Below are 21,225 nucleotides of genomic sequence, written 5' to 3'. Positions count from 1 at the left end.
TCTTTCTTTTGTTAGGTTCTATGTCAATATAACCATAGGAGAAAAATAATGAATATCATGTAAAACCTTATTTTTATTTATTTATTTTTTTTTAATTGCCATTCATAGTGGCTTCCCCTTGCTCAAGAATGAGCTTTCAGTAAAACTCATGCCAGGCAGTAAAATTAAAGACAATCCGCAAAGTAGGACCATGGTGACAACATTTTTGCACCAGGAAGTAATCAGAGGTGCCAAACCATACAATACATGAAGGGTTTTATACAAACAAAGATCCATTGTTTTTGGTAAATTACAGGAATGCCTTCAAACACATTACATATCTTGCAAATGCTCTTGCTGTGTGGCGCTGTGAACCTCCATTCAAAGGCCTTTTAAAAAGACTAATTAACGTAATCTTAAACTATGCATAAAGTTTAAGCTAAAGGGAAAAACTGCGGTCATTCCAGGTGAATATACAGTGGGGCAAATAAGTATTTAGTCAACCACTAATTGTGCAAGTTCTCCCACTTGAAAATATTAGAGAGGCCTGTAATTGTCAACATGGGTAAATCTCAAACATGAGAGACGGAATGTGAAAAAAAAAAAAAAACAGAAAATCACATCGTTTGATTTTTAAAGAATTTATTAGCAAATCATGGTGGAAAATAAGTATTAGGTCAATACCAAAAGTTCATCTCAATACTTTGTTATGTACCCTTTGTTGGCAATAACGGACACCAAACATTTTCTGTAACTCCTCACAAGCTTTTCACACACTGTTGCTGGTATTTTGGCCAAATCCTCCATGAAGATCTCCTCTAGAGCAGTGATGTTTTGGGGCTGTCGTTAGGCAAGACGAACTTTCAACTCCCTCCACAGATTTTCTATGGGGTTGAGATCTGGAGACCGGCTAGGCCACTCCAGGACCTTGAAATGCTTCTTACGAAGCCACTCCTTTGTTGCCCTGGCTGTGTGTTTGGGATCATTGTCATGCTGAAAGACCCAGCCACGTCTCATCTTCAATGCCCTTGCTGATGGAAGGAGATTTTCACTCAAAATCTCTCAATACATGGCCCCATTCATTCTTTCCTATTGACCAGGGGTGGGCAAACTATTCCACAAAGGGCCGCTGTGGGTGCAGGTTTTTGCTGCAACCCACCAAGAGGACACCTTTTTTACCAATCTGGTGTGTTATGAGTGCAATCAGTTGATTGCAGTCAGGTGCTTCTTATTTCCATTGAAACCTAATTGGTTAAAAGCTCTGTGCTGGATCAGTTGGAACAAAGACCAGGACCCACTGCGGCCCTCAAGGACCGGTTTGCCCACCCCTGCTATAGACAGATCAGTCGCCCTGGTCCCTTTGCAGAAAAACGGCCCCAAAGCATGATGTTTCCACCCCCATGCTTCACAGTGGGTATGGTGTTCTTCAGATGCAATTCAGTATTCTTTCTCCTCCAAACACGAGAACCTGTGATTCTACCAAAAAGTTCTATTTTGGTTTCATCTGACCATAACACATTCTCCCAGTCTTCTTCTGGAGCATCCAAATGTTCTCTAGCGAACCGCAGATGGGCCTGGACATGTACTTTCTTGAGCACGGGGACACATCTGGCAGTGCAGGATTTGAGTCCCTGGCGGAGCATTGTGTTACTGATAGTAGCCTTTGTTACTGTGGTCCCAGCTCTCTGTAGGTCATTCACTAGGTCCCCCTGTGTGGTTGTGGGATTTGCTCACCGTTCTTGTTATCATTTTGACGCCACGGGGTGAGATCTTGCATGGAGCCCCAGATCGAGGGCAATATCAGTGGTCTTGTATGTCTTCCATTTTCTAATAATTGCTCCCACAGTTGATTTCTTTACACCAAGCATTTTACCTATTGCAGATGCAGTCTTCCCAGCCTGGTGCAGGTCTACAATTTTGTCTCTGGTTTCCTTCGACAGCTCTTTGGTCTTGGCCAAAGTGGACTTTGGAGTGTGACCGAATGAGGGTTGTGGACAGGTGTCTTTTTTACTGATAATGAGTTAAAACAGGTGTCATTAATACAGGTAACTAGTGGAGCCTCTTTAGACCTCGTTAGAAGAAGTTAGACCTCTTTGACAGCCAGAAATCTTGCTTGTTTGTAGGTGACCAAATACTTATTTTCCACTCTAATTTGGAAATAAATTCTTTAAATATCAAACAATGTGATTTTCAGTTTTTTTTTCTCCACATTCTGTCACTCATAGTTGAGGTTTACCCATGTTGACAAATACAGGCCTCTCTAATCTTTTCGAGTAGGAGAACTTGCACAATTGGTGGTTGATTGGTTGTCTGTCCTTTATCCTGTAGCTTTTTAAAAATTGATCAATTTGTATATTTTGCTTCTCAAAATGTTGGCTTCCTTCATGTTCTCTCCTCTATGTTATTTTGATGCTTTCCTCAGTTTGCTTTTTCTGTCAAAGAATTTAAATAGCAGAGCGGTCAGCCTGGATTGAAGCCTATAAACCTGCACACTGGCCGCAAACAAACAAGCTCTGGTAGCCAGATCACGTAGTACACAAGTGTAGTGATGAAATCCTCTGTCACACTTGGGTTACTTGTCAGATCCTTCTTTGCTACACTTCTCTTCACCTCCCAAAATAACATTTCCTGCCCTGTGAAAGACTGGTGACCAGTGCAGGGTGTCGTCTGCCTTTCTGGCCAAAGTCAGCTAAAGGCTCAAACTCACTTCAATCCTGAATAGGATAAGCGGGATGGAAAATGGTTGGATAGATGGATGGAATATAACAATTCTATCATCGATAAAATCTCTGCATTCCCCTTGACTAAATCATTTTCTTTTTTTTAACCACTGCAAAAGCAAATAGCATGAGGTGGGAGATATTGGTTTTGATCATTGCTTGCTTGTGGTGCCATGTGTGCTGATCAAAAGGCCATTGCATTTTGTGAGGGAATATTTTGTTAAAGAAAAGTGTGGAAATGTATATTTTATTTTTTCAGCCAAATTGTTTGACTGATTGTAAGACAGTTTTAATGTTGACTATCTCTGCTAAGTAAACGTCGGTTTTGTCACAACTGTTATCATCTGTACTTTCTTTTACATTTAAACTAGGGCTGTCAAACAATTCAAAATTTAAATCGAGTTAATCACAGCTTAAAAATTGATTAATCAGAATTAATCGCAATTCAAACCATCTCTAAAATATACCACATTTTTCTGTAAACTATTGTTGGAATGGCAAGATAAGACAAGATATATTCATTCAACATACTGTACAGAAGAACTGTATTTGTTCATTATAACAATAAATCCACAAGATGGCATTAACATTATTAAGATTCTTTCTGTGAAAGGGATCCACGGATAGAAAGACTTGTAATTCTTAGAAGATTGAATACAAGTTATAGTAATTTTATATTAAAACCCCTCTGTATGTTTTCATTTTAATAAAATTTGTAAAATTTTGAATCAAAAAATAAACTAATAGCTCGCCAATGTGGAAGGTAGTGATTGAAATATACTACAAGGTGTCAAGGGCAAGTTTTAAATGAATTAGAGATCTAGCCAAGTTTTTCTAGTGTGTTTTGCCCCTCGACTGACGCCGTAGTTTCCGGGTTTATTGTACCTTATGTTCATTTGAGTATTGACTTCACAACATATGAGACCTCTGATAGTTTGTATATTGTGACTAAATATTGCCATCTAGTGTATTTGTTGAGCTAAACGAAATGTTTGAAAAGAGTTTGACCAAAGTCAGAGTATTATTTTGCATAGGTTTTTTGATTGGGAATGCCATTTTTCCTTGCATTGAGCGCTTTTCTTTTTGTGAACATTATTATTTTTGAGAGATAGGAATATTATTTTTGCTGTGCTTTCAGTAAATGATACTGTAGCGGCTTAACTATTCCACCCAAATGCATGATGGGAAGCTGGGCAACCATGACTGTCAGTGGTGGCTGCAAATGGTATATCTTCTCTGCCTTGTGTTCAATACAGGGTGTTAAGAAAAAGATCTCCTGTCATACTACCCCACGTCGCTCGCCACAATAGTAAAAATTGTTGTGGAAGAGATGTCAACGCCAATTGATATCGCGGACCCAATGAATGCCTGTGTCCACTCCGCTCGCTTATCTCTGCCTCTTAGCTCTCAATACACATAAAACGGCCCCATTGTCATCTGCTTGTGGCAATTCATGAGTGGGTCGTCCCACGCATGCGTTAAGTGCGTTAAATATTTTAACATGATTAATAAAAAAATTAATTACCGCCCGTTAACACGATAAATTTGACAGCCCTAATTTAAACATCATAAATATACACAATTTACAACCAAGAGACATGCAGTATGCACAATTACACACAGACTTGCTGAAGTGATATAATTTTCCCATGAGATTAATTATTTAGTGGAACACTAATTGTTTCTCCTTGTCAGAGTTGGGTAGTAACGAGTTACACTTACTCCGTTACATTTACTTCAGTAACTGTTTGAGAAAAATGTACTTCTAAAAAACAGTTTTTTCCACGCAATACCTATTACTTGAATAGATTACGCTAATTTCACTCCACTGTTTTGGGCTACACTAGAGTCGTTACGCTTTTCCTCTTAATTCATTACATTTTCGTTTATTTTTCCAGTGATGCCCACAGTGGCTCTACCAATTTCACCAATGAGAAGTCGCAACAATAATCACATGACTTCATTATACCAATCAGATGTAGCAATACAGTGACATGACCACACACAAGCTTGCAGTCACAAGTCTTTTGATCACAACGGCCTATTCAATCACATGGCACCTTTAAAGCGCCATAAAAAAAATACTCAATTACACAAGTGGAATCCAACCTTTCCCAGTTTTTATTTGGCACCGATAGACAGCGGAAAAACGGCAATATGATTGTTTTAATTTCATGGTAGGAAATATATTTTCTCCACTGAAGGTCCCTTATGCGCTGTGGACGGGGGATGTTTCATTTCTGTAGAGTCTTCTAGTTGGTATTCGATGATTTTTGTGATAGTATGGTTATGTAATAGGTAGTGCTGCAATAATTAATCAATTCACCCCAATAATTCGATTTTTAAAAAAGCTTCGAATCACATTTTGCTTCTTTAGGATTCGGATAATTAGAGTAGCATAGTCATGGCTTTGATAATGTTTGCATTTACAGTAGTTTATTTGGGTGGGTATATTTGCGTGGATAAACTGCCCTCTAGTGGGAACAGTGAATATGACACACTCATCTAACATGGCGGAATCCAGCTGCACCCTGTTAAAACCAACATAAGGTAAGTTTTTTTTGGCACTAATATGTTTGTTCATGCATTCGTTTTTTAGCTTGGTATTTTTTATTTTTATTTTTATTTTTTTTAATGGAAATATGTGTTTGAATGATTTGTTCAGAGCTTTGTAAAAGAAAAAAAATGTTAACATTTTATAGCATTTAAGCTAGCCAATTGTTCTTTTGTTGTACTTAGATCCGCATTTAGTTTTTTAAAATTTTTTATTCCGTATGACACTAAGCTCCGGTATTTTAATTTGTTTTTAAAATGCATATATTGCTCTTGTGAAATGAAAGTGCAATTCGACATCGTTTGAAGAAACATCCTGGTATTTCATTTTGTATTCATTTTTAATGTTCTTTTGAAAGCGCAATCTTGGCAAGTCAGAATAAATGTTATTGCAAGCGTTCCTTGACTATTCAAACGAACCAATCGATACATTATTTGATTACCTTAATACTGTAATTTCCCAAATATAACGCGCACTTTTTGTCCCCAAAATCAACTTGTAAAATCATGGTGGTCATTATAAACGGGTACAGGGATGGAGACAAAAATATAAATATATTATACAGGTATATATATATATAAAGACCGATTTTTTTTTTTTTTATTGACACGGCCATGTTGTGTTGAAGCAACGTATGCGCCGATTCGTTGCCGACCATTACGGTACGTGACGTCACCATTTTCTTTCGGTCGTGGCGAGCTAGGGAAGGAGTCGGAGGTGGAGTATCAAACAACGGAGCTAATCCGCGTTACTTTATTGACATTTAGGCTGCAACAATGTCTGTTTCACATTCAACCCGCGGAATATATTATAGTACATATTAAAGGATAACAGTTCATACTGATGATGATGTGCTGTAAGGAAAAAAATATATACCAAAAAAATATATACCCCCCAAAAAAATCTGACAATGTAAGCTGTAACTCATGACATTAGTCTTCTTTTAACCAAATACTTTTTCACTTGTACTTGAGTAAGTATTCTGGATGAGTACTTATACTTTCACTTGAGTAATATTATTTTGAAGTAACGCTACTCTTACTTGAGTGAAGGTTTTGACTACACTACACACATTGGTTCAATGTCCATTTTCTTTATGTCCTCGCAAAAAAATATCCATAATTATTTCCGAAAAAATTGACATTGGCTAGTGAGGCTGATTTTACTCTACTGATTATTTTATATCAATAACAAAGGAGGTAAACCAGTGGGGCCATTTCACATCACATCTATTGCTCCATTTATCCCCGAGTTGGAGATCATGACAAGGTGGATTACAGTCCACAGACAGTGAATGGTGAGGAGCTGCCACTTGAATGGCTTTGGATAAATGAGCATTGTTTAAATTCAAAGCAGGCTGCCTCTACCTCATTCTGCCTTTTGTTTAGGAATTAATTCTTTCACCTCATTGGCTTCATTCTGAGTTCATTATAGTTTGAATCATTGGTCACCACGAAGTCACTCACACTTATCGTCTGTCCTCTAACCACATACTTGCACTGCACATATGCATGAAAGATCATTGCAGATACACACGCAAACATCACTCGATGTTGGATTTCAACCTGAACCACACTAATTAGATAATCAACACAACCAATTTAAATAAATGAGTATCCACACAGACACTGAACACACACATGCTGGATAACACAAAGATACTTTAGGGTCCTTGATTGTGTAATTGGACTGCAAAGAAATCATCAAAATCTTAGGAAATTTGAGCACTGTTGTGCTGCTGCTTCCACAGCTGCATGATAAACTATCTCTACTTGCACCCTCTGGGGGCCGAGTAGGGAACAAAAATGAAGATGAACAAACTTAAACATCCCTTAAAGAGCATATGAGACGAGAAAAAAAGTCTTAAATGGCATTATTATGTGAATTAGAATCATATTTTGAGACGATTCGACTATATACAACAATTTAGCAAAGCACAGATGATGAGAAATTAGTTTTTTAATCTGCCGGTTAGCCACGCCTACCATTATAGGGCTTTAGCGTCCCCAACAGGTGGATGACGTCAGCAGTAGACTGGGCTCATCGGTTTTACTATTCAGCCCATTGAGGGGGAATTATTCAGAACGAGGAAAACGCAACGAAGAAAGCCGCAAAATGTCATTGTTTCAGTCTCTCTATTCCAGTACTTCTCAAATAGTGGGGCGCGCCCCCATGGGGGGGCGCAGAGCGATGCCAGGGGGGGCGCATGTGTCCTCGGGGAACATGCTTTTTTCTTTTTTTTTTTGCCGGACTGGAATAAAGTGTAGTTGCACATCCACTCAGTGGGTGGCAGTGGCGCTCTCATTTTCAGAGTGCGTGCAGTATTTTTGAACTAAGGAAGAGCACTCAGCACACAGAAAACAGATATGAAGAGCAGTGCGCCGCCGCCGTTGTCGAAAGCCGTTTTCCGACCGGACTCACTGACGCAGCGACCCACTGTCTTGTCCGGTTCTCACGTCGCCGCCCAAGAAGTGCCATTTTCGGCTTGGGATCGTCACGACGACCGCCCTCACCTACGGTTCTACCTCGGCCGCCGAGAATGCGCTTTTTTCGTGCCGTTTGCCTTATAGCTTTGACTTTTAATACAGTGTGTGATGAGGAAAGACTACTGTTTACTGTGTCTAAAAATAATTATAGCGGACTACCAGAAGCCAAATCAATTAAGACGCCACTTAAAGTCATTCGACCCCAATCTTATTGATAAGCCGCTTGATTGTTTTTCAGCGAAAACGTGCCGAATATTGCCAACAATAGTCCTGCTTTGTCAGTGTTATATCAGTAAACCAGTGAGCATTGTTAGCATGCTCATTGCAAAATGACTCCACACCATTGCAAAGGAGGTAATACTGAGTGTGAGCAGCAAAAATAAAAACTGTCCTTCTGTCCAAGGACACTCTTTTTTTCCTTTATTCATTTTTGTTTTTTCGGTCAATTTTTTTGGCATATTGTCCTCATGAGTGAATGTTTCTAATCAATTTGAATTTGTTATTATTTACGGATTTTATTACATTTTATTTTTCTGTTTCAAATGGTCAAAAATGTACCTTGAGTGTATTTTTACAGTTTGTCTTTTTTTTTTTTTTTTTTTTTTAATTCAGGCAAATTGATGCACGTCAAGTCTTGTCTGTTACAAACCAAACAATGTTAATAAAGTTATACTTTATTATAAGTTGATCTGTTACTTTTTTCTTTATTAGAAAAAAGGACACAATGTTAGGCAGATGCGTATTTATAATAGTAATTTTATAGACAAATAATACTATTTACAGTGGCGGCAGAGAGTTTGGGGGGGGGCGCGAAACACTTACGTCTTGCTTGGGGGGGGGCGTAACAGAAAATAATTGAGAAGCACTGCTCTATTCCAATATTTTTACAGGATATTCTTTTTACCCAAGTATTTTTCCCTAATAGCTATATAAATGGCTTGAGAAGGACCAGTCAGCCCGTCGAGGGGGAACTATTCACAACGAGGAAAACGCGACGAAGAGAGTGGCAAAATGTCATTGTTTCTGTCTCTTTACTTCAATATTTTTACAGGATATTCTTTTTATCCAAGTATTTTCCCCAATAGCTATATAAATGGCTTGAGAAGGACCAGTCAGCCCGTCGAGGGGGAAATATTCCCAACGAGGAAAACGCAACGAAGAGAGCGGCAAAATGTCATTGTTTCTGTCTCTTTACTTCAATATTTTTACAGGATATTCTTTTTATCCAAGTATTTTCCCCAATTGCTAAATAAATGGCATGGTCATGACAAATAACAGTCTTGTACTGAATGGAATATGAAATAATAAAAATGCATTTATTCAGGACGACATGGCAAAATTACTCCATAATGGTCAAAACTGTCGACTTCACCTTTACTGTCGCGCCTCCCGAACGATATTTTATGACACCTAAATCGGACATATGTCATTTCCCTTCCCCGGCTTCGGAGAATGTAAACAAACCAGAAGGCCTGACAGCTAGCCGACATGCTAACCCGAACCGAGTGATGTTTCAAAGTCTTCGAAGCGGAAAATCACACATAACTATCCTGGATTATTTGACATGACGACCTGGTTGTCGATTGTCTTTGCGGATCGGCAAACCGCCCGGCGGAGAGCAATTTACAGTTCGTTCCCCGGAGGAGGGTGGCTGGAGTTGTTGTGCAGCTAACGTGCTGCTGCTAATGAGCATTAGGAGAGCTTTTTACATGCCTATCAATGATCAAACGTAAGTAGTCCTTCATTTAAAGGAATTTTGTAGTGTTTACTTTGTGATCACTGTATTCGTATTTGACATAATACAAAACAAGATGTTTACTCACTTCCTCGTAAGTCCAATGGTCCCACAGTAAATATCCACGGTGAATGGGAACCTTTTGAAACTCCAAAAAGGCGCATACGCCTCTCCCTCATACAGAATGATTTTCCTGCAGCCGTTTGGCTGGCGTGATGCGAAAAATAAACGTATTAATCCGCAAAATCAGCTGAATCCTTCGTCCTCATACACAACAGTACACTGTAGCGTGAAGAGGACTTCTTCTACCGTACACGTCACAGCGCCCTCCTCCTCAATGCAAGACCGAAGCCGGAAGTCACTCATTTTCATGGGGCGGAATTAAAAAAACTAAATAAAAATAGCTATGGCTTCCACACACATCCAAGCGGCCCATATCATTCAGGGGCATAAAATACCGCGTGTATTATGAAATAAACATGCTTTTTCGTGTCACAGGCACTTTAAACAGACTCAGCGTCACTGAGAAAAACAATACAGAAGGCATCCATGAAATATTAGATGCAGCAATAATTTGAATAATGTTTGAGTATACATGCATTACATTTATATTTTTATTCAAATTAAAATTTGCACTATATAAATTGTTAAGTCTAAATTGTCACGTTTTCGTGAAGTGGATGCACTTTCAAAAGAAGACAATACTAGATTGTATTTATTGTACTTGGCAGACCCGTCACCGCAGGCAGGCCATACACGGGCCGTGCCCTCCCCCATAAGGAGAGTTCCTAAAGATATCATGAAGTTATGTGTTGTATATACAAATATCCTCCACTGTTAAAACACAGTACACACACTAATCCTCATTCTAAAATCGCAGTTGACTAGATATTGTTGCCTAGAGGGGCGTTCATGTCTGTCCACTGCCCCCTAATGAAGGGATTGGACAGGGGTCACCCGTATGATGCTGTAACTTGGTGGCAACAATTCCCAGTCCAATTTAGACCGGCACCCTTTGGTCGCACCTCTTGTTTATTTCTGCCTAAAATGAAATAAATGACTCTATGCGGTACAATAGCTGCCACAAATTGGACTGAAATGATGAAAGCGAGGAAAGCGGACTAGGAAAATAACTAGTAAAAACAGAGGGAGAGAAGAAATGGTGCAAGCACAGATGGGGATCGAGGTGTTGGCAAAAGAGGAGAGAAAAGTCATGCTCTCATTTCAAGTAATCAGTGTTTAAAAGTACATCTGCTAAATAAAAGTCGGCACAAAAACCATCAAGATACATGCTTTAAGACAACCTCTAGAAATCCACCAACAAACATTCATTATTTAAGCATCTAATTCGTTGGTATAGTTGTCTGTATCTTGATGTGCTAGAGATCAATACAAGGATTATGTGACAAGTGGATTATTGATTCTACCAAAGACCTTCAGAGCGATTGAAAAATCTTTGATTTTGTGGAAAATACTTTGCACACGCCCACATTGTGTACAGTTGAGGCCAGATGTACAAACCCTAATTCCGGTAAAGTTATATATCAAGCGGCAGTGGGAAAGAATTCCACCTTCAAATCTTAACAATTACGGTCATCAGTTCCCAAACGCTTGAAGAGAATTATTAAAAGGAAAGCAGATATTGTCACAATTAACGTAGTTTTCAGACTATAAGCCGCTATTTTTTCCCTCATTTTGAGTCTTGCGGCTGATAGTCCAGTGCGTCTTATTTGTTGATTTATTTGGGTTTTGGGTTAATATGTAACACTTTATTTGACATCGGCGTCATTAGACAGTCATAGTTTTGACGTAACACTGTTATGGGCATTAATGAATGGTTATGACGGATGTCATTAAGTGTCTTCTGACAAATTTTGTCACTAAGTCCATTTATGTCCCACTCTGATCTTTCATTCAAAAGTGAGAAAATTTGCAGGATGACACTAAGGCTAAGTTCATACTGCAAGTCTTAATGCACAATTCTGATTTTTTTTGTCATATCTGTTTTTCTGGCGTGCCCGTTCAGACTGCTTTAGTCCATTGAGTCCTTTGTCTGACATGCGCTGAACAAACTGACCCGCATGTGCAGAAGCATCAAAACAAATAACTACACATGCTGACTGTATGTCATTCCAGGGTGATCATATTTTGATTTTCAAAAAGAGGACACACATAACAGACATCAATAATCCCTATTTAGTCTTACATTCAAAGTTTACATGGACTGATAGAACGCATACACGCACTGTGCGTGCATGACGCACGCACATAAGCCTTATATGTGTGTGTCAGTTTGCCCCGACTCAGCCATGTGAGTAATACTGAAATATTGCTCATTTGGCACACAGAAGGAAAATCAAGCATTATCAGGCTTATACTTTTCTTCATGTTATTTTTCTTTATGACTGTGGTCAAGCCCACCTCCTGCGTAAAAGCCGAGTTCAAGCTACAGAGTACAGAGAATACAGAATACAGAGCTTTAATGGTTATTGACACAAGACATGACAACGAGATCAAATCGAATGAGTGAGCATCGGGCCACTGCAGATGAACATCGCCGCCAACTTTCTCTCTCTTAATTGCTATTCACGAAGCGCTAATGCTAATGAACAGCTACATCGCTGCCATCTTGCGTGCCGCTCTTACTCTTTGCTGACATAATTGCTGCATGAATTAGAATTTGGGATTCTGAACTTGACAGTTCAGACCGCGGCCACATTCTGGAAAAATGTGGCCCAAATCAGATTTAAACCACAGACGAAAAATGCCCAGATCGGATTTGAAATGGTCTATTTCTATGCGACTTGTCCCGTTCAGACCGCCAAGTTAATGCCTCACTCGAGTCGTAAAAACACGAAAAAATCGGATTTATGCAGTATGAACCTAGCCTAAAGGACATTCATCATAGGGATTCATTAATGCTCATCTCAGTGTCATGTCATACCATATTGGCCCCGAGACGGTGTTTTTTGCATTGAAATAAGACTGAAAAAGTGGGGGTCGTCTTATATTCGCGCTCTAGACGCTATACCCGATCGATTGGCATCCCGATCAAGTCATTTTCAAAGTATCGGAATCGGCAAAAAAAAAAAATCGGCCATGCCTTTTTTAAATTATATATATATATGAGAGAGAGAGAGAGAGAGAGAGAGAGAGAGAGAGAGAGAGAGAGAGAGAGAGAGAGAGAGAGAGAGAGAGAGAGAGAGAGAGAGAGAGAGAGAGAGAGAGAGAGAGAGAGAGAGAGAGAGAGAGAGAGAGAGAGATTTTAGAGAGATTTTTTTTTTTTTTTTATTAAATCGTTTTCTAATTATTTAACGTTACAGACATAATATGTTACACTCATCCAGAGTCTTTAGTTTAGGCTTAAGGTAGGGTTGTCAAATTTATCCCGATAACGGCGGCAATCAATTTATTAAAAAATGTGTCACGTTAAAATATTTAACGCAATTAATGTATGAGCTGTATGACCCTCTCACTCAATTTCGCGCTCCATCTGTAATGACGCAGTTTTACCTATATAGAGAGATAAAAGATAATTTCCCAACGCAGAAAAGATATATCAATTGGTAGCACGACGCACAGTCATGGTTCCACTTCCCACCATGCATTTGGGATGGCCACAGTATCATTTATAGAAAGCTCAACAAATACACTAGATGGCAATATTTAGTCACAATATACAAAGTCACAAGTCTTTCTATCCGTGGATCCCTCTCACAGAAAGAATGTTAATAATGTAAATGCCATCTTGAGGATTTATTGTCATAATAAAACAATACAGTACTTATGTACTATATGTTGAATGTATATATTCGTCCGAGTTTTATTCATTTTTTTCTTAATGCATTGCCAAAATGTATATGATCGGGAAAAATGATCGGGAATGGAATTGAATCGGGAGCAAAAAAAGCAATCGGATCGGGAAATATCGGGATCGGCAGATACTCAAACTAAAACGATCGGGATCGGATCGGGAGCAAAAAAACATGATCGGAACAACCCTAGTAACTAATTTAGATTGAAAATGTCTGTAGTACATCTTTTTATTTTTTTGATCATTTGTTTATTTAAAGCAGTACTTCTCAAATAGTGGGGCGCGCCCCCCTGGGGGGGCGCAGAGCAATGCCAGGGGGGGCGCATGTGACCTCGGGGAACATGTTTTTTTTTTTTTTTTTTTTTTTTTTTTGCCGTACTGGAATAAAGTGTACTTGCACATCCACTCAGTAGGTGGCAGTGGCGCTCTCATTTTCAGAGTGCGCGCAGTATTTTTGAACTAAGGAAGAGCACTCAGCACACACAGACAACAGATACGAAGAGCAGTGTGTCACCGCCGTTTTCGAAAGCCGTTTTCCGACCGGACTCACTCACGCAGCGACCCACTGTCTTGTCCGGTTCTCACGTCGCCGCCCGAGAAGTGCCATTTTCGGCTTGGGATCGTCACGACGACTGCCCTCACCTACGGTTCTACCTCGGCCGCCGTGAATGCGCTTTTTTCGTGCCGTTTGCCTTTTAGCTTTGACTTTTAATACAGTGGGTGATGATGAAAGACCACTGTTTACTGTGTCTAAAAATAATTATAGCAGGCAGCAAGAAGCCAAATCAATTAAGACGCCACTTAAAGACATTAGACCCCAATCTCATTGTTAAGCCGCTTGATTTTTTCAGTGAAAACGTGCCGAATATTGCCAACAATCGTCCTGCTTTGTCAGTGTTATATCAGTAAGCCAGTGAGCATTGTTAGCATGCTAATTGCAAAATAACTCCACACCATTGCAAAGGAGGTAAATACTGTGAGCAGCAAAAATAAAAACTGTCCTGTCCAAGGACACTTTTTCCCCCCTTTTATTCAGATTTGTTTTTTCGGTCAAATTTTTTGGCACATTGTCCTCATGAGTGAATGTTTCTAATCAATTTTAATTTTGTATTATTTACTGATTTTATTACTTTTATTTTTCTTTATCAAATGGTCAAAAATGTACCTTGAGTGTATTTTTTAGCTTGGATGAGAATTTTTTTTTTTTTTTAATTCAGGCAAATTGATGCACGTCAAGTATTCTGTGTTACAAACAAAACAATGTTAATAAAGTTATACTTTATTATAAGTTGATCTATGTTACTTTTTTTCTTTATTAGAAAAAAAGGACACAATGTTAGGCAGATGCGTATTTATAATAGTAATTTTATAGACAAATGATACTATTTACAGTGGCGGCAGAGTGTATGGGGGGGCGCGAAACATTTACGTCTTCCTTGGGGGGGCGTGACAGAAAATAATTGAGAAGCACTGATTTAAAGTAACATATTACAAATCAGATCTTCATTGGAAGGGGATTTTGTATTTGGACAATATCTCTCTTTTTTCATATTTGCTTTTACATACCACCAAAATGGAAAACAAATAAAACAATTATGAAATACTGTATATGAAGGGTTTGTCTGAAAACCTTGTCTTGTATTGTGCCCACACTTAAAACTTGATTGTTACATTTCAAATTCAGCAAAATAATTTCATGTGAACATGATCACAGATAGCAAAATTTCTCTCTTGCTCATTTTCTTATAATCTTCATCAAGATAAGTACAGTATTTAACCTCCTGCACTTCCTCGATTGCACATTTTTCCTGCCTCTCGCTCTCTCCGTCACACACACACCCACACACAAATACATAACACTGTAGTTATATTTCGAGCGAGGGATGATGGGTATAATGACTTTGAAATTATCCCTCTCATATTAACCCAAACTATAGCTGCAATGATAATCAGATGAAATCATACTTCCCTAGTTTTAACAAGCTTTTGTGCATTGTCATCATTCCCTAGAGCTTAAACACGCCAAGTGAAATTCATCAAAAACATCTATTTAAGACTGAAGTAAACACAAATTGGGTTTCCCAAGGATACACGAATATGCTAATTCACCTATATCAGTCATCAGCACAAACTAGACAGCTCACTTTTGTGATGGGACGCACTTTGATTAAATCCAGTTTGCTGAGGTGCGGTTGATTGCAAGGCACACTGGAGCGTTGTATATGTTGTGCCGCTCATCGCACAGCAAATCACCACGGCCTGAAGCGCGCTATTACAGTACATATATTAAAAACCGCTCTGAAGCGTAGCAGGCATCTGCAGCCAGGTGGCAAGCGCCGCCGTGATGCCGGGCTGAAATGTTACCCTGTTAGAAGTGATAGGATCAGAATTTGCGTGATGTCATTTGATCAGATTGAGCCTTCCCATCAACACCAGAGATAATGTAGAGGGAGGAGTGATGATGAAAGTTTTACTAAGGAGCAAGTGTAAAACAGTGTAGACCTGGAGCTCAGAAATCAGGGAGAAAGGGATTTTATATAAGGAGAAAAGGACTAAACCTTGAGTACAGCATAAAGAGGAATCAAGAAAACTTACCTTGATCTTGTGCTTTACTGGGGAAGTTGGAAAGAGCAGCCAGTAACACAAGCGGAGCCAACAAATAGCCCTGAGAGAACATCCTTACAAGCAGCAACATGGACCTGAGAGAACAGCAAAATAAGCTAAGCAAAAGCTGATTGAGACAAGACACAAAGTGACAGACCTCAAGAATGCTATTCAACTGTGGGTTGGCTCCATAGGTCAGGGAGACCCACCTTGCCACCCTGCCCCCCACATAGACCTAAGGGGCTGATCTGAAATCAGTTAGCCCGGTACAAAGTCCACTTGAAGAGAATTACACAGCGGTTGTTGGACAGTCTAGACTGACCACAGAGCAGCTATCGAGATTCACGCCCACACGCAGGAGGCTGAAACAGTGGAGGACTTTGTTGGCAGGAGAATAGAAGTCAAAGTGTCGAAGAAAAGAGTACCGAAAAACAGAGAAGAGGAGAAAAGAGACTATGACCTTCAACAACCAATTTCTAGTTCCATTATGGAAGAGTGAGGCTACAGAGGCAAAATAGAAGAATACAAATTATTTAAAATAAAGAAATGGGTGATTTTGGAGCCTTATGGCGTAAAATGACCCCAGCCACACAAATAGAGACAATCTCACAAAACTAAAACAAACCCATGAATTATAACATGGAAAAGAGAATTTTCAATTAACACTATTGGTTTCGTAAAAGTGAGATTATGGTTATGCAAAAACAATTTTAACTAATTTTGAATTTTATTGATAGTATTAATAAATCAATCACTTAACCCTTTTATCACCAATTCTTTTTATTAAAAAAAAAAAAATGAATAAAATGGTATAAATAATAATCAGAGGTGGGTAGCGTAGCCAAAAATTTTACTCAAGTAAGAGTAGTGTTACTTCAAAACAGTAATATTCAAGTAAAAGTAAAGGTAGTCATCCAACGAATGTACTCAAGTACAAGTAATAAAAGTATCCAGTGAAAAGAATACTCAAGTAATGAGTAACATTGTGAGTAACTGCTTATCATTATTATTTTTTAAACAATAGTATTTTTTTCTCTCAGCACAAACTTATCAATATGAACTGTTGTTATAATGATACTGTACAATAACCCATTACATAACCGCATTAGGCCAAAAAAATACAAAAAAAACCAAAATAAAAAGTCAGTGAATTCCGTCGAGAGGAAAAAAAAAGACAAAAATAAAGCATTATTCTTCCAAAGAGCATGAGTGCCCGCTAGTGGAGAAAAGTTTCTAGTTTGAATAGTGAATACTGTAGTTCTTTCATGGTTACTATTATGAAATTAAAAGGATCACATCTCCGATTTTCCGTGGTCAATCGTTGCCAAATAAAAGCTGGGAGCAAGGATTAAATCCGCGCTTTCGAGTCATGTTAAAGCAGGGGTGGGCAAACCGGTCCTCGAGGGCCGCAGTGGGTCCTGGTCTTTGTTCCAACTGAGCCAACACAGATAGTTTAACCAATGAGGTTTCATCAGAAATGAGAAGCACCTGACTGCAATCGACTGATTGCACTTGTAAAACAGCAGATTGGTGAAAAGGTGTCCTCTTAATGGGTTGCAACAAAAACCCACACCCACTGCAGCCCTTTGTGGAATAGTTTGCCCACCCCTGTGTTAAAGGCAGGCTGGCATGATCATAGAACGGCAAGCTTGAGTCTGATTGGCGTAATGGAGTCATGTGATTATTGTTGCAACATCTCATTAATTCTAGCGGCAAGGTAGTGGCACCAACTTTCCAAAAATGACCAAAATGAAGACCAGAATTCTGTTCATTTGAATAAAAAATGTTTGACAAGGGCTTTTGAAGCGCAAACATGTCATCTTCTTTGGCCATTTTCTCACACTTTTGCATCTAGAATGATCTCGAATATGTAGATTTCAAATATTTTAGCAGATTTGAAAAGCTCTTCAAATTTACAGTTATGAGTTGTATTTTTCAGTTTTTTACCCAAGTGTGCCAATTAGACAATTAAACGATGATAATTGTCACTTCTTTCAATTACCTTCACAATTTACCTTTGAGTTGTTTTCGTCATGTTGAAGACAAAATGGATGACTTAAATGTCGTCTACAACTGTGTCGCTTATAAAATTCGTTGATGACTAATATATTAATCGATTTAATTGATTAGATCCGTATCTACCACAGCAATGCCCCATAGTAATTTTTTATTACCGTAATTTCCGAACTATTGGGCGCTCCTAATTATAAGCGTCACCCAGTACATTTTTAAAGGAAAAACCATTTTGTACGTACATAAGCCTCTCGTGTATATAAGCCGCATGTGCCCACATAGTAACATGAGATATTTACAAAGAAATACACAGAGTTTTCGAAATTTTAATAACATGTCTTTTCTTTCCGAACAGCGCCAGCAACACGGCAGTTACATAACAGCAACACAGCAGTTACATAGCAGCAACACGGCAGTACAGCACTAACTGGGCTGGTTATTAGAAAACATAAAAGTCTTAGCCATTTTCATCTTCCTCCTGTGCACTGAAACCATGGAAGTCTTCACCCTCAGTGCCGGATACGAATAGGCTCAGATACACTTCGCCACGCACCTTCTGTCTCTCTTTCGTTGTCGCTTTCAATGTCTCTCATAATGAGGCAAATTCACTCCTGAGCTTGTGGCGTCCTCTTCGTCACGCAGCAGACCGGTTTTTCGAAACCCGTTGGTGATGGAGGATTTTTTTCACACTGTTCCACGCTGTCAGGATCCATTGGCAGACTTGTGGAAAAGTTGCTCTTCACATGCGGCCAGTTTTGGTAAGCGATCTCTCACCGCCGGTCATCCAAGCCTCCCATTCAACTCGGAGTGCCACTTTAAATGCACGGTTCACACTACAGTCTAAAGATGAGGGTGTGCTACTTTTATTCATGCACAAAGCACAAAGTTACAATACCGCTAATAGTGCATACTACAGTCTATCTCGACACATATATTCCATGTGTCTCAGTCTTACATTTTATGCTCGAGCGCCCCTGGCGGCCGTTATAAAAATCGATAAATTGGCCGTATCATTGCACACACCACAGGATTCAAAATGAGGAGAAAAAGGTAGCGGCTTGCAGTTCAAAGAATTTAAACCAGTTTAAGGTGAAGAAGGTCCTAGACGATTAATCGGTTACCAAAATAGTTATCAATTAATTTGCTAATTGATTAGTTGTCGATGATCAGCTGAGGACTTTGACTGCCATGTAGCTACTGTCAACAACTTTAGGGAAATAACAGCAGAAGGTCATATTCCTTTCAATTAAAAGCAAAGATGTTATGTTTACTTTGTCAAAGAAATGGTTTGTCAAAGAGATATGTCTGCAGTGTTGTTCCATATTAGTACATTAAATTACTGTCAGCGAAAAGTATAGCTGTTCTAAGCAGCCTGATTACGAATTCCCCTCAAGAATGATGGGGGAAAAACCGCTCATTTTCAACTTATTATCATAAATATTCTAGGGCTGTTAAATGGTTCAAATTTTTAATTGAGTTAATCACAGCTTAAAAATTAAATAATCACAATTCAAACCATCTCTAAAATATGCCATATTTTTGTGTAAATTATGTTGGAATGGAAAGATAAGACAGAACACGGACATAAACATTCAACATACTGTACATAAGTACTGTATTTGTTTATTATAACAATAAATCCACAAAATGGCATTAACATTATTAACATTCTTTCTGTTAAAGGGATCCACGGATAGAAAGACTTGTAGTTCTTAAAAGATAAATTTGAGTACAAGTTATGGTAATTTTGTTGGGCAACCATGACTGTCAGTGGTGGCTGCAAATGGTATACAATATTTTCTGCGTTGTATTCAATTAAGCGTGGTAAGAAAAAGGTCATCTCTTGCTCCGCCCAAATGCATGATAGGAAATTGGGCAACCATGGCTGTTAGTAGTGGCTGCCAAAGGTTAAGCCAATAAAAGGCGCGGTCCAATGAACACCTGTGTCCACTCACATTACTCTGCCTTTTCACCTTAAATATGCTAAAACGGCGCCATTGTAAACTGTTTGAGGCAATGCATGAATGGGTCATTCAGTGCATGCGTTAAATGCGTCAAATATTTTAACATGATTAATTTTAAAAATTAATTGCCGCCAGTTAATGCGATAAATTTGACAACCCTAAAATTTCATGTAAGTTTATTTTATTGCTGACACTGCGTTTAGGGGTCATCAACATGTTTTGCCCCTCCTGCTCCAAAAGTCAAACTTCGACTATGCAAAGGAATTAGATTAGGACTTTAAAAAAGGGGAAAATGGTGAACTAACGTAAACCAAATTTGACTGACAGCTCAAATAAGGAACAGGGTGGTTTGAGTGCCTCTGTCAATCCACTCTCCTCTCTTCAGTCCCCACTTCTTGTTCCTCCTCACCTCGTTTACCTCTCACCTCCTGACTGATGCTCATTATTACACACGCAAGAGAAGGGATGAGGAATCTTTCTCACCTGGGGACACCTGCTCTCCCGCAGCTCGATGAATAAAACACCACTTGTAACAAAGTTGTGTCAAGACTGGATTCTTATGGCATGTGGAGCTAAACCGATCCACAGCCCCTATATTCAGACTATGCCTTTGAGCTGCAAGTAATTCATAAACTAGGAATGTGGTTTCTTTTATTGTTAGAAGCGAAACTGAGTATACAAGACACTCTTTCAGACTTTTAATTCCTTCGGTTGCATTCAAACGCACCTGCAACGCACCTGAGACCGACTTTCACATGCAAGCACGATGAATGAAATTCCGTTTCTTACCTTTCCAATCATAAATCCGGATCGTCCCTTTTTATACGCCAAAAAATAGAAATCCGAAACGACCGCGTCCCAAAAGGATTCTTCTCCCCTCGTCCTTTTCCTTGTGTCGCTCCTTTTCTCCGCACACGGCTCACTAAATCGGTCGGCGGTGGGGTAGGTGTAACTCTCCTCGTTATTCAGTCATCCCTCCCTCCGGCTAATCCTTCCTGTCCCAACCCTCACTACATCTCATCTCATCACACACATATACGCGTTTACGCACACGCATTTGTACATTGGCGTCACGCAGTGCAGCTGCGCAAAATAACCCGCTCTCATCCTCTAGGTTGCACCCGGGCTGCAGCAACCTTCGTTGGGGGTCACTATTCGACCCTGTGGCCCGGCTCACATCCGGAACCTGCGATCAAGAGGTTAGTTTAGGTTACTGCATTCGATTCCTCCTGTGAAGGATAGTCAATACTCATTCTAAATTCCAAGTATTAAATGTTCAAGAGCGAGTATTCTATTATAGATTATATTTACGGTGTCAAATAATTCAGTTGAAGTCCAAAGGCATAAAGTGGATTT

At 39.2% G+C, this 21,225-nt stretch overlaps 1 protein-coding gene across 1 annotated transcript in view; it reads right to left on the bottom strand.

Moving 5' to 3' along the window:
- col14a1a (collagen, type XIV, alpha 1a) overlaps positions 1-20,921 on the bottom strand; it is a 219,102-nt gene extending 198,181 nt beyond the window's left edge. The window contains exons 1-2 of the mRNA XM_057834300.1: positions 20,659-20,921; positions 15,884-15,987 (exon numbers count right to left, since the gene is read on the bottom strand). Of these exons, the coding sequence (XP_057690283.1) occupies positions 15,884-15,983 (100 nt within the window). The 5' untranslated portion in view covers positions 15,984-15,987; positions 20,659-20,921. The remainder of the gene's footprint in view (positions 1-15,883; positions 15,988-20,658) is intronic.
- Positions 20,922-21,225: the final 304 nt, after the last annotated feature.

The sequence above is a fragment of the Corythoichthys intestinalis genome, chromosome 4 (genome assembly GCF_030265065.1).
Source record: "Corythoichthys intestinalis isolate RoL2023-P3 chromosome 4, ASM3026506v1, whole genome shotgun sequence".
Taxonomy (NCBI): Eukaryota; Metazoa; Chordata; class Actinopteri; order Syngnathiformes; family Syngnathidae; genus Corythoichthys; species Corythoichthys intestinalis.
This window is presented reverse-complemented; position numbering and strand designations above follow the sequence as displayed.